Source organism: Tyto alba, unplaced genomic scaffold, assembly GCF_018691265.1.
Source record: "Tyto alba isolate M040663 unplaced genomic scaffold, T.alba_DEE_v4.0 Super-Scaffold_18, whole genome shotgun sequence".
Taxonomy (NCBI): Eukaryota; Metazoa; Chordata; class Aves; order Strigiformes; family Tytonidae; genus Tyto; species Tyto alba.
In genome coordinates this window covers 31,215,993-31,230,734 of record NW_024881280.1, presented here as the reverse complement: position 1 = coordinate 31,230,734, position 14,742 = coordinate 31,215,993, and the positions used below count along the sequence as shown (strand labels likewise).

Below are 14,742 nucleotides of genomic sequence, written 5' to 3'. Positions count from 1 at the left end.
AGTCAGTTACGGCCAAGATAAAGATACTCCCCAGCCCCCAATCAAATAAAAAAAAAATCCCAAATATAAAAAAAAAAAAAAAACAACTTTGTGTCAGGCACAAGCATGCATTTGCTCACACATGAGAAAATACTACTGAACTCTTTCTTTCCTTTTTGAGCCTGCAAGCGAGAAGAGATGTTCGTTTTTATCCCTGGTATGGTAAATCAGTGCTGGTATTTTATACAGTCCCTCTCACACAGCAGTCCCAAAAAATACATTTCCCAGTGGTAGAACCATCACCACAGCAGAGACCTGCAACCGTTCCAAGGTTCTTCCATCAGTCCTTCTCCCTCTAAGTGGAGGAGAAGGAGAAATGGTAATTGTTCTGTAATGTAGCATTCAGCTACCTGCTATATCTGGCTGGGAAGTGGTAACCACTTTACTTCCTAGAGGCAAGCTGGATACTTCATTTGACAACTTTTATGTATTACTATAAATCAAAAACATTCACCATACTGAAGCAGTTTTGGGCATATCCTTGCCCCATTTATAGTAGTAATTAGTCTTGGTGTCCCATGTTAGGCTTTGTAAAAACATACAGTGGGGGAAAACACATTTCTATTGTGAAGAGTTATATTTCTCATTTAAAAAAAAAAAAAAAAAGACACAGTAAGAGAGTCAAGTCATTATGAGCTGATCAGGAAGGAGAGCAGAGAGGTGAAGGTAGTAGCAGCAACAGCTCCAGGCTCAGTGAACATAGTATGGCTAGAATTTAGGGGTGTGGGGAATGCAGCCTAGCTACTGACCCTCTCTGCAGATTTTGGGCAAGTCACTTTGCCTTTTTCAGACATCTTTCCTTTTCCATTTCCATTAGGCTCTCTTAGGCTGCCATTGCATCTCACAACAAGGACAGACGAGCTCTATAGGGACCCTTCTCTTCCTCCTCCACCCTCAGCTAGCAAAGCCTCTGCGCATGGCTGAAACAGAACTAATTAATATGTCAGCTTTGACTTCTTCCCTCTCTAACCAATCCTGGCTGGCCAATCTCCTGAGAGTCCCATGATACTCGTGGCTCGTAAAGTGAGATTCAAAAAAGGAAGGAATTGTCATATTCCAGATAGTTTCCTTCACATACTAATCTGCAAGGGAACACGTAAAAATAACAAGGCAAATGGACACTGGAAACTCATCTCCAAGTTTCAGTGCAGGTAAAGGAAGCTGACAAAGGCTAGCAGCAAGAGGGAAGGGGAAGGTTTGTGAAAGTCTTAGGAAGGTAAGAAAAAGGCTTACAATTTTAGGCAACAGTAGCCAAAGATGCCGTGGAGGGATTTAAAGAAACGTGACATATCAGACAAAGAATGCAACCTTTACGAAGGCATGAAAAGTACCTGAAGCAAGAAGATTCTCACCAAAGAACTAAACCAGAAACAGCATCATGCCATCCAGCATCAAATCTGCAGGGCAGAACCTCAGCTGCTGTAAACTGTCATGGCTGTAACATCATAGTGGAGTTAAGGCAGTGTACATCAGCACAGACATAGTCCCAGAAGCCCCAAAGAACAAATACCTCTCTCTTCAAGAGTCTATGTTGTGGGCTAGGAACTCACAAAATTCAAAGCACATGGTGATTCACAGTAAATGAAAAAACAAAGAAAAAAAAAATCTATTTTTCCCATTTCAGTCTCTTTGAGCTTCTAACCATAAGTTTCATCCATTGTATCTTTACCGTTCCCAAAGTTTAAATGTTTCCCACCATCTGTGAATATTTACATCTTGCTATTCAAAGGTTTAAATACCTCTGTGAAATAGATCCAGTCACATTACCCTCAACCCACTGAACAAGTGAGTGCATCATATGCAGGGGAAAAATAATTCATCAGATTTCAGCAATCTCTGAGAACGGTCCAGCAAACAAGCTTGTACAGAAACTGAGCAGGCAGAGTCTAAATTATCTTCTTGCTCACAGGAAGGGACATTCGTCACTGCTCCCCACTAAGGGTAGAGAATGTCACTCTCTCGAGATCATTAATGCAGCGCCTGTCATTAACATTAAACCATTAATTTAATGTTGCAAAAAAGGAAACAATTGAATGAGTACATATACATGTGGCCTGTGTTCTACCTGCAGTGTCTGCTCTGCTGTACTTCAACTGATCAGTAGAGTCTCAGCAGGAAGGAACCTGACTCAGTTTCTAAGGCTATTACATTTTCTACTATAATGTCTTCAATGTCTGTCAACTTTAAAAAATAAAGAAAACCATCACTCTTCATTGCCTGAAGGTCTTGCCTTCCAGTAGAACAGAAGTGATGCCAGTTTAATTGTCAGCAGGTTCATGGAATATTTTCAGCCTGTTAGGTGGATAACCACATCTATTCTGTAAAAAGTCACTGGTGCTAATGAATACAGAAATCGATATGTATAATAAAATTTTGTAACTTCTGAGAAAATAATTATGAGGTTTCTTATCAGAAATATTAGCAGAACAAAGTTTAAAATTAATTTACTGTAATGAAATTGCACACTGTGGCTAAATGTATTTTAAATCTGTTATTCTGACCCTCAAAACAAACACTGAGATTCAGAGAGTTGAGCCCCATGAGGGTCTGGTTTTGGTGAAGCCTTTTAAATTGCTTTATATCTAGACGGTGTCATTAGTACAACCTCTTAAAATGTTCTTCATTGATACCTAATACATGCTAACAAAAAAACAAACTAAAAAATAAAGCAAAAATTTTATATCAATTGTTAATGCTTCCAGTTTTATGTGCCAAACACAAGGCTAAAAGGTAGCTCTTTTGTAACCTAAGCCATTTTCAGAGACTTCCTTTGTTTTTCATTCTAGATTCCTTGCCCAACCAAAAACAAATCTCTCACTTTGAGATTTTTTTCATACCTCTTATTATATACATATACAAAAAAATCAATTTTGATTTTTCATACTTCTTATCAGTCCAGTACCTCATAAAGACTCTGTCCTAGACTGACCCCAAGAGTAGGGAATAATGCTCACAGACTGATTTACAATGTCTTTTCAACTCACTTCCTACAACAGTAAGTGAGGTGTTGTAACAACTGTGCATGATGTAAAGCAAGACAGCAGCATTTTCTGTCTCAACTGCAGTACACTGTGACATGTCACAGACAGTAAGATAAAAAGCGAGGAGTGAAAATTAAATTGCTATGAATAAGGATGGGTAAATTTAAACCCGGCTTTTATACCAACAGCACAATTTTGTGAGTGGAAAACAGAGCAGATTTCCACACAGAAAGGTCTACCTGCATGGTCATACTAGTGAAGATCAAATCTAAATATACACACGTTATCCTACACTAAGGATAAGACAGTCAGCAATACCATGGAGACCTGCATGCTCAAGTCTCATTAACTTTGATTTTGAAATCCTCAATTCAGGATTTCAACTATGTCCTGAGTTAAATGTAATTCATTTGGTTTCCATACCAGATCACGGGAAACTCAAGTTGGATGGAACCTCAGGAGGTCATATTAGTCCAAACTTCTGTTCACACATCATCTCTGCAGGAGCCCAGACCAGGACTGAGGCATCTGCATTTGATTCTTTGTTCTACCACATATTTCCTCTTTGACCTAAAGTCACTAATTTACACAGCTGGTGTCTGCCTGAGTTTTCTGCAGCCACAGAAAAAGAGATGCTGTACTATTGCTACGTTTACATTTGAGAAATGCTTAGGTAACATGGTTTGAAATAAGGCAATCAGACATGTAAAAGAGCTGGGCTAATACGGGAAACTTTAGATCTTAGTCTAGCACTCCAGAGCGTTCAACCTGGGTGTTTTGTTCCATTCAAAGAAAGTAAGGGCCTGTGTCCATAGATGATCAGTTTGGTTCTGAAGTTGCTACATTTTAGAAAATCTGATTTTTGTTTCAAGCCTGCTTCTTGGTTTCAGAGCAAAGACCTATTTTGTAGAAGTCCTTATCCACAGTGTGCTTCAACTAGACCAAACCCAACTGTAAATATATCTGAGTCATATGAAATAAAGATTATATCAAGTAACATTTTTATTAGGTTTAAGAATATACAGCAATATATTAAATAGCATTTATTTTCGTTTCATTTGCCCTTGTTTACTACACCTCTAAATGGTGTTTTAGTCAGACAGTTATTTACTGTGTGTTAAACTACTTCCTGCAACCTTGGCACCTAGACCTGGGGAAATGGATAAATTACCCTGGAGTTCGTTTTCTGTTCTCAACTCTCCAGGGGATGCCGCTGGCAGGTTGAGCTGAAGCACAGAGAGATGTTTGTCTCATTTCTTTCTACTATTTTGGATGCCAGTATTAGTACACTGCTAGAAAATTAACAGCTCAGAGAGAAGGTTGGTTATTTTTTAAATTCTGGATTCAAAACAAAGCACATTTCCTAAACTGGTTCACAAAAAAATAAACTGAACGCTTTTCCCAATTAACTTTAATGACATCTACCTGTCAATCCTTTTAATACCCACATCAATAAGCCAGGCAAAGGGTGTCAGAAGTTCAAACTAAATCTAGGTGTGAATTCTCATTAGGAGACCTTGGGAGCCACACAAGAAAAACTTGACATTAAATGTTTGTCATTTGCCTTCAACAAGTCCACTAAAAGTGGTTTTAAATTTTCACATGTCTATCTCCCCCTGGAAACAGAAACCATCCAAGTGAGATGACAATCAATAAAGTTTACTGCTCAGCACCTGCAGGGACAAGAGTGAGTCCAGAGACACTGAGGGGGGCAGGGTGCAGGCAGGGATCAACCCAAAACCAACAAAGCCTCACACAAGCATGTGACTAGTGGCTAGGGAAGTACACTACATGCTAGCTGGTTAGTAAGTCTCTCCACTACATAAATACAAGCATCTGTGCATATATACACACACACATTCATTGGACACGGTGTCTACATGTTATGCGAATACCATATGCATAAAGCAACTAAAAATTTTTTTATTACCAGTTTAGACTGTTCATGAAACAAAGAGTTACAGTGAAATTATTATTACCACCTCCTTAAAAGTGAGGGTCGAAGGCATTTATCCCTGCTACAAAATGGAATTTTGATCTAAGGAAGATCATGAGAACACAGTTTAAAAGAAATACATATTATCACATTGTTTAAAGGCAATTTACATCAGTACAAAATGACATGCTCCACCACCACCTAAAGTATGTTTAGATCCCCATTTGTTACACTGAGTTTACGATCTTGTGTGTTAAGGTGTCTGTAAGGATTAAGAAAAAGAGGATACATCACAACCTAGCATACTGAGAACGATGTATTTAACTAAGCATTGTGTTTGTTAAATAAAACTGATGCTTCCTATAGTGTCTTTACTACAAATGTACAAGAAATAGCTTTTTCTATCCTTCTGGAAAATTACTTTGAAGTGTCAGGCCTGTGTTCTCTAATCAGTGAAAACACCATCATCGATTTTTGTAGAAAAAGTAACAGGCTCTTGTACCCTCTACGGTATGTTAACAAAACTGTCTAAGACTGTAGTTTCTTTACAATGCATCACATCCTACATGAGTCCCCAAGGTTATAACTAAGAGTGTAAAATATACACAGACTTAATGACTTTTGATCCTGACTCAGAACTCAGTTATACACATGCTGCTGGGAAATGTGCTTTATTTCACTGTAGAGGACTGATTCTTTCTCTCTCACTGCAAGAGCAAAAAGCATTGCTACAATGTGCCTTTTAATTCGAAAGTAAAAAGGCAGAATGGCTCAGAAGGAAATGCTAACCCCTGCCTTTCCCCCAATGCACCATTCATCTTTACCCGCTGGTAACAATGGGAGGAGCACATTTGAACCAAATCCCCAGCTATTTAAAATCAATGTAGCTCATGAACTGTCCACGACTGACAAACCACTGGACAGAAAACCCTGCCGATTCTTTCAGTTCCAAGGCAGTTCACTGCCCACTGAGCTTACAGAAATATATTCTGATACATTTCTAATTCACAAGAAGTAGTTTAAATATTCTCTGTACTGTATACACAGATTACTTGAAAATATTTGCAACAGAAAGGAGTCCAGATCAGCTGCTTTAACAGCCTAGCAGAACCCAGAGAAGTCACAAGAAACATCGCACCACCCAGTCCCCTCAGCTTGTAATTGCTCTGGAAACGTTACTCAGAGTTCTGGAGGACATGGAGACATGGGAACATTTTGAAACAAGAGGCAAGCCATTGGATCAGAGAAGCTATAAATCAGACTTGCTGGGCAGATGGCACTGCAAGCTAGGGAACTGATGGCAGATGGAAGTGAGAGCTAGGATAAGGCAAAAAAATTGGTTTTGCAAACTAATGAGATTTGTTAAGATGCTAGAGACAACTACTCTCCCTTTCTGATAGCTCTGCTTTAACTGAGGGTCAGATCAACCCCTCCTCCCACAGAAATTTACCCAGGAAAAGTTTTCAGAGCCATAAAGAAAAGGCGGCTTGGTTTCCCTCAGAGAGATACATACCGCAGCCAGCCAGAGAGTTACTCAATACAAAATAAGCATAAAATTCATAATTCAAAAATCCCAGGTTCTCATGAAATTTTTGAAGTCCAGAGCCTTCTACACACAATCTGTAAGCCCTGCAGCCTGGCTCCAGGACAGTATAAAGACTTGTACCTTATCATGGCAGAGGAGCTTACAACAAAGGGGAAGATTCAAGACAGGAAAGATCTTTAATGGAAAAATGTTACACAACATGTTAACTTTGGTGAGGATTTGGTCTTAGTCCAGACTAGAACTGAGGTTGGCTTTATGCTCACAAATGCTCCACCTCCTTCCTGCAGCTGACTTACAGTTCCTTTGATGCTGTTATGGGATAGGTAGCATCTATAACTTCTTATGACTGCAGAATAGTTAGTATCAGAAAAAATGTGTAGCACTTCTTAAGATATTCATGAATATCAGTCCCTCTAACCTCCAAATGTTAGAAAAACTTTTCTCCTCTAGTTTTCACTAGAGGACACACATATATATTTTTTCCTTTCCTTTGTCAGAGCCTCGGGGTTCTTTTTTAAAGCAGCATTGCCAAGACTTCAAGGTTTTTTCTGTTCTGATACAATGGCCCCAGAAGCATTAATAATGTTTCCAGAAGAACACAATACAAAAAGATCTTCCTCAGTAAATTACACAATCTCAGACAGTGTATGCTATGTGGGCTTCTAGCAGGCAGCAGCTTCCACAAGCTTCTAACGTTACCTCCAGAAGCTTATGGAGGTTTTTCTCCCAAGATATATTACCAAGGGTGAGCCTTTCTTACTACTGTCATGAACTGCAAAGATCTCATGGTCTTATAAACTTCTATAGCTGCAGTTTCTGACATTCGGGAATTTTTTTTTTATTTGCATGAAAGTAAGAAAAGGGGGTGAAGTGGTAAATAAATTAACTTCGTTGAAAGCCTTTGGGAAAAGAGAAGTAAAGCTGCAGACTTGTGTGGGAAGCTAATAAAGAGGGAGCACAGCAGTAGCGCTGCAATGACACAAAGGATTAACAGGCTCTCAGCAAGAACTTTCATTTCCCAAGATATTATAAAGTTCTTGTATCCTAAACACACATAGAAAAACATCCACATAATATAAGAAAACTGTGATATACCATACCCATATACATACCCATGCATTTGTAGGGCTCCTAGTGCTTAAGGCAAATACAGAAATTACGTAGGTAGAAAAAAGTACTTCTCATAAAGGACCCTACAGAGAGCACTCTATTCATACAACACGTGCATATTAACTATCTGTTCTTAAGATTTAGAAGGAAAAAAAAAAAAAAAACAACACAAAAAAAGACAAAAACAACAACCCAAAAATAAAGTCGACACATTTAATGTGTTTGACAGCACATTCCTGAGATTTTCATTACACTGGGATAAGTGCATGACTGAAAGCTTGCGTATTTCAACCAAAAATCCACACTCTCACCAATTTGCTATGCAATCTTGATCAAGTCTCTTGATCTTTCCCGGGACTACTTTCTCCAGAGGTAGTCATGGGGTTACACAAGCTCATGGAAATGAGCAATGCTACTTACTTCTTTTTGATAGGTTTTAGGTCATTGTACCTTCTTCTCATTACAGGGCAAATGTCAATCTCTGGCTACCAAACACGAATGGAGGAGGGAAAAACAAATACACACACACACAAGCAAAAAACCTCAACCAAATCTACAGAAGTTGTTACTGAGCAACAACAATTATGGGTTCTTATAGACCCATTCCCATCCAACAAACATCAATTTCAGACGTTTTCAGCTTCCTTCACTTGCAGCTATCTTACATCTAGCCACTCTTGCAGCATCTAAATCCCTCCTTCAGCTGCAGAAGATACAAAGATAAGCTGTACGTAACTGTAGAATAACAGGAAGTGACTAAAAAAAAAAAGCTAGAATTGCAATCCTGTGACACATTTGATCTGTAAATCTGTGTTCTAACAGAAGAAACACCTTTAAAAAAAAAAAAAAAAGAAGGATAATTCCAGCACTGTGGCTAGAAATCATTAATTTAATGCTTAAAACCTCAGCATCCTAAGGGATATTTGGGTCTCTCTTGTGTCTAGCTCTTGCGGTTACAGAGAAAAGTGCACCTCAACAACCTGAATTTCAGAAAGCATATCAAAATGACCCAACTGTATTTATTTATTCCAATTGTTCTTAAGCTACTCTTACAATTTTAGAGGAATGGAGGAAGCTGAGCCATTTGTTCTAAATATCTGGAAAAATGAGCACTGCTCCTGGTATTCCAATTTGCACATAAGCATACATTTTCCCTTGGCAGCTGTATCATATCATTGTAAAAAAGTTCTCATTCATACTAAATGGAAATCCCCATCAAGAACTTTGATGGGCATCTTTCTGATTCAGCTTCTGCAATTTTGTGGCCTTTGTTAGCTTGGCTCCAAATGTGCAGTCAAGTATGTGTTCAGACATGATCACATTGATGCACCCACATATGTGGAGAAAAATGGAAGAGGATTGGGAAAATATAGTATTTTCTGACTGTTCGTCAAGAATAATTACATGTTTCCAGAAGGTCAGTTTTGTCTTCTTTCTTGTCTGTAAACAATTCTGACAGACAAATCAACATCATCATAAAGGTACGAATGCAGACAACAGCAAACTAACCCATGAAGTTCTTAGCAGAAGCACAGGGGAACTCTTGGACATCAAGAGGATACAGTTAAAGCTTTTGGACTACATACTTTGCGCAATGTTCTTCCACTCCTCTCTCAGAAGTGATCCTCAATCTGTACAACAGTGGCCTCAGCATTACAACAAACATGTAACCAAGGGGGGTGTGGGGGGAGTACTGCTCCAAACTCTTCCAGTGCCTGGGGCTGACAGTATCCCAGAAGTCAGGCTGTCACTGTTTGCAAGAACGCACAGACTCTGCTGTGATCAAAGAGATGATCAGAGAGTCATATTTAAAAAAAAAAAAAATTAAAAAAAAATAAATAAAATCTGAACTTTAAATTAATCTGGCTAGTGCCATTGGCAAAATGTCTCATCTCCCACACACTGTAAACCACCGAGAGGCAAGGAGAGAGAGAAAGGAAATACACACTGGAAAGACAGATGGGAAGATGAAAGCATTGTGGACTAACACTGATATTAAAATGCGTCATCTATCCCTGCTCTCAATCAATTATTATTGCCTGGCCAGGCTAGGTATCCTGAAGTAAAATGGATTCCAGGGTTTCCATACTACTTACCTCATCATCCTCCTCCACACAATATAAAATCCTACTCTGAATACATAGTTTATCATTAAACTATCAAAACATGATTAAATGTATAATGGTAATGAACACAAATTACTGTGCTCAGGTGGTATCTCAAACACTGCATGCTTAGCTACCCATAGTTTCAAGAAGGGTACACCTTTCATTACCAGTGTGATACTCAGAGCATCAACTAGATAGGAATAATCACCAAAAGGAACCAAATTAGAGAAATCAAATTGTCAGCACGAGTCTCAAAATGACCCCAAAACATTCTTATAGCTGAACTTCTACCTCTGATAGATAAAGTCACGGCATTATATGGCACAATAAACCTTATTTCTACACTGAACAGTCCTGCTTTTTTTTTTAAGTTTGACACTTTTATGTTTACCCTAACATATCACTGCAGCTTGGTCATGACAGCACTACGCAATACATCTTGAGAGCTTTTAAGACATGGAAAAATTTTCCCATCTTACCTGGTTCTGTACAGTTCTTTTCTTCATGTGTCCCATTAGGTGATGCCATCAACCTTCTATTCCTCCATATTTCTGACAAAATGCTTCTGTCTACAACAGCTGATTCTTGTCCTATATTAAATAGAAAGAGGTTATGCCTACTGTCATTAATTTTTTCTTGCACCATCTCAACTGGACTATACGCCCCCATCAGCAAAGAGCACGGACACGCATCAGTATGTGAACGTGGCAAAATCAAGGTGTGACTGGGGCACATGCCAACGTATGTACAGTAGGTGCTCCTAGCTACAAAGGGTGAAACTAGCTGTGAAGGTGCAGAGTCAGAGCTGATCTCATGTTCTGGCTATCAGAATACCCGGCTGCGACCCACAACGGGAAAATATTCTGCAGCAAGCAAATGCTGAAGCCTGCACCTGTGAAACTCAACACTTAGCACTTGGTTCCTGTAGATAAAACCAGCCCAGCTATGCTGACATGAGCAACAATCACACTTCCATTTAGTCATCTGCACTTGCACATATTACATTACTGATTTCTCAAAAAACAAAAACGCATATGGACGTGTTCCTGTTACATTTTGGTTTATTCTGAGTCTAGGGGCTGATCTTTTCAGTGTTGAGTATACTCAATAATATCAATCCCTAAATAACTTGTCCAACAAAACGGAAAATAACTGTACTGTGGATCCCCACAAGTCTTAAGAAAAACAAGTTTCTTTAGAAGTCACTGCAGCTTTTGCCCAAACTCATGTTCCAGAAGCATTCTCGGTGGAACTTGCCGAACAGAGTACAGATGGAGCACTTGTGATAATGCAGGATATGCAATTATAATAATCAAAGGAAGAACAGAACCTCTTAATTAAATCACTTCTGTCTCAACCTTATCCATTTCAAATGCACATATTAGAATAACAAAAATTCTTCCACAGTTGATCTTAGTGTTTATATTCAGTCATAATGTAATGCCTGTGCTTTGTTACAGTGACTCTTGCAAAAAAAAAAAAAAAATCTAGCTTGGAAGTTAGTTTGGCTAGACTATTTGCTAAAGTATTCTGATGCCACAATTATAAGAAACATAGAGAACACATGGTCAGTGTTTATGGATACAATATACCGTAAATTAGTTAGCTGAAAAAAAACTACCTCATGGAGCATACCATCAAAAATTAGGTTATGAGGGATTTATCTGATAACCCAGGAGATTAAGAACTTTCATTAGTCATGACGTTTTTCATGTAAACCTAAAAAAGTTCAGGAAAACTGTTATCTGCAACAAAAAAAACCCCAACACCTCAAACTGTGTACCCCAATTACTTGCTTTCACAAACCAGTAAGTTTATTAAAATAGGTACTGGTGCAAGAAAAAAAAAAAAAAAAAAAAAGGCATAAGTATGACAAACAGTTCTAAATAAAGCAAGCAACAGCATATTCTAAAACCACAATTTAAAAAAAAAATTGAAAGTTCTAAGATGAGCAATATGCTAATATGGTCTAAGACATTGAATTCTTATATGGATGGCTTGTTGCCATCCTAGATATATCTCAAACAACCCAGGCAATAATTTGAGCACAACAGCATTAGAAAGTATGACAAGTTCCACCAGATTTTTCTTCCCTAAAGCACACATTGTAACTTCAGCTTTGATTTAAGCATACAACCCTTCCTAATTTTGCTGAAATCTGATTGTTTTATATTAAACGCGGACGTAGGACCAGGGCTGAGTTTGATTTTGTTCTTAATTCCTCAAGCACTGCTGGCAGTCCTACGCCGAGTCCCATGTGCTGTCCCAGCAACCTTAGACTTCGTATCTGAGGGATGCAAAGAATATTGCAGGAAGAGGGCCTGAAGCTGCACACTTGCAGCCCAAACTGTGCCAGCAGGCGGGAAAAAAAAACAAAAAACAAAAAAACAAAAAACAAACAAACAAACAAACAAAACAAAAAAAAAAAAAAAAACAACACGTATGGGGATTATGTAGTTAATTATAAATGCATCGGTTTACCAACACAGAGGATGCAACAGACTCTCTCTGTAAAACATGAGATTAGCACTGTTCCTTGCCTAGAACACAGAATTTTCTGTCAAATCCACACTGTAATTTAGGAGGTGCGTGAGAGGGAAAGGATGGAGAAAAGGAGCAGCTTTAGCTGACGGAGGTTTACAACCGAAGGATAAAAACGAAAGGTGGCCCGAAGTTGCGGCGGGCACCACGACGGGCTGGAGAGGACGGAGCCCTGGCGCAGCGGCCGGGGGGGGGAAACCGCTCCCGGGCCGTTCCCGGTCCCGCGGCTGCCCCGGGGGTCCCCTTCCATCCCCGGCCCGGAGCCGGGAAGCCCTCGGTCACCGGGCGCCAGCCCCGGGGGTTTCTCCTGAGGAACCCGCGCCGCTCCCCCGCCTCGGCGCTTCCACCCAGAAACGGGAACGGCTTTGACCGCGCCGACCCCCGGGGGGGCGGGCAGCCCCCGGGGCCCCCCCCCAAGCCTGCCGGGGCCCGCCGGTCCCGCCGCCGCAGCCACTCACCCAGCCTGGAGAGCAGGCTGGACATGCACCAGGCGAAGAAGAGGATGGCGCAGATGAAGCCCAGCTGCGGCAGCAGCATCTCCCGCCTCTTGCGAACTTTCCTCAGCATCAGCAGCATGGTCTTCGGCGGGGCGAGCGGCGTCTCGTCCGGCTCCATCGGAGCAGGGGCGGGCGCCCGAGGGGACGGCCGGCAGGTCGCTCGGGCCAGCGGGGGATCACTCCCGGCGGCTTCCCGCAGACCGCTCCATGCCGGGCGGGCTGCAGCGCGGAGAGAAGCCGCTGCCCAGCGCCTCGGGTCGGCGGCGGCGGAGCGGGGAGGGAGGCGGAGGCGGGCGGGGGGAAGGCGGCGGCGGCGGCAGGCCGGAGAGGCGGGAGGGCGGCTCTCAGGGGCCGGGCCGGGCCCCGCGCCCCACACGCCCCATGGCCGGCGGCGGAGGAGGCGCCGCGGCAGCGCCCCGCGCTCCCGCCCCGCAGCTCGCCGCGGGCTGCGAGTCAGCGCCGGGGGACGGCGGCATCCATGAGGGCTCCAAGTTTGAAGTTTACCCCTTTCCCCCCCTCCCGCCGGCGGCAGGCGGGCTCCCAGCGCCGTGCCGAGCGGCGGGAGCTCCCCCCGACCTACCGACCGACCGCCCCCCTTCTCCCCGCCTCTCTCCCGCAACTTTCTGGGTGCTCCTCCGGCACCCATGGCAACGCGCAGGTACCCGCCCCCCACCTCTTTGCGGTGGAGGGGTGGGGTGCGGAATTAACCGGCTAAATCGATCTTTTTTTTTTTTTTTCCCCTAAACGGCGCGGGAATCGCCCGCTCTCGGTGTGGCGTGAGGCGGGGAGCGGGCCGGGGGTCGGCGGGACGCCGCCGGAGGTGCGGGGGCCGCTGGCGAGGGGGAGGACAGGGCTCGGCGAGAGCTGCCTGAGGTGCGGGGCTGAGGGGAGGGGGTGCGGGGCTGAGGGGGTGCGGGGCTGAGGGGGTGCGGGGCTGAGGGGAGGGGGTGCGGGGCTGAGGGGGTGCGGGGCTGAGGGGGTGCGGGGCTGAGGGGAGGGGGTGCGGGGCTGAGGGGGTGCGTGGGGCCGGGTGTTGATGGCACCTGGGTTCTTCCACCGGTCTGCAGGAGAGGCGTTTCGGCATGGACTTCCACGGGGGGGAAATGGCACTTGCTCCGATCCCCACGGTAACTAGTTTGCACCGCAACCAGCGCGTGGTGTTCAGGATGACAAAGTGAATGACCCGTTTTGTGAAACAGCGGTTTAGTTCCAGACTGCCACAAAGCAGATTTTATATATATATATTTAACTAAAATTTGGTATTTACGGTAATTAAGTGGTTACTGTTAGCCAAGGAGAACAGTTTTGGGAACTTCCTACAACAGCACAGGCACCGGTTCTGTATTCCTTCCAGGTATCCAGAAATGCTGTGCGTGTCAGGAAGCGCACGTAGACAAACCAGAATTAGTTCATCCGATCTTCTTTTCAGTACAGCATTTGGTTTACCGTGGAAGGTGTTTCAGGTGATTCCCTCTGGACGTCTGTCTTTGTACGTCAAAACATACAACGTGTTCATATCTGGCATTGTTTCTAATGGGGTCATGATTGTAATACAAATATCCTAGCCTGCTAAAGGAAATCTTCGCAAATAAAATATCACTAATCCTCTGTGTTTCCCCATCTTTGTGCAAACGTGGGCCTTTTCTTATGCTTATGAATTATATCTGCTCTACTAAGGTGGCAGCAGCAGCATTCAGGGCGCTCTGGTACACACCGCATGTGAAATTGCTCTAGATTCATGCTGAAGGCTGCCTACTTGTCTCAAGTGCAAAAGGGATTACTCAAGCTGGAGAACCAAAGAAAAGCAGTTATGTTAGCCTTCTTGCTTGCCTGCATGCACACAGCTACAAAAATTTGTGTGCCTTAACTGTTCAAGCTCCAGGGGCACCGAGGCACTGATGGGCCTTTCACCTTCTGATTTACATTAAAGCAGGAAAACAACTGCCTGATAGAAGAATAGCACTAAGACATGCCCCAGCCGCTT

The 14,742-nt window shown here is 42.6% G+C and overlaps 1 protein-coding gene across 1 annotated transcript in view; it reads right to left on the bottom strand.

The window, feature by feature from the left end:
• LOC104364630 (ras and Rab interactor 3) overlaps positions 1-13,559 on the bottom strand; it is a 170,495-nt gene extending 156,936 nt beyond the window's left edge. The window contains exons 1-2 of the mRNA XM_042790979.1: positions 12,720-13,559; positions 10,200-10,310 (exon numbers count right to left, since the gene is read on the bottom strand). Of these exons, the coding sequence (XP_042646913.1) occupies positions 10,200-10,310; positions 12,720-13,404 (796 nt within the window). The 5' untranslated portion in view covers positions 13,405-13,559. The remainder of the gene's footprint in view (positions 1-10,199; positions 10,311-12,719) is intronic.
• Between the last annotated feature and the right edge of the window lie 1,183 nt (positions 13,560-14,742).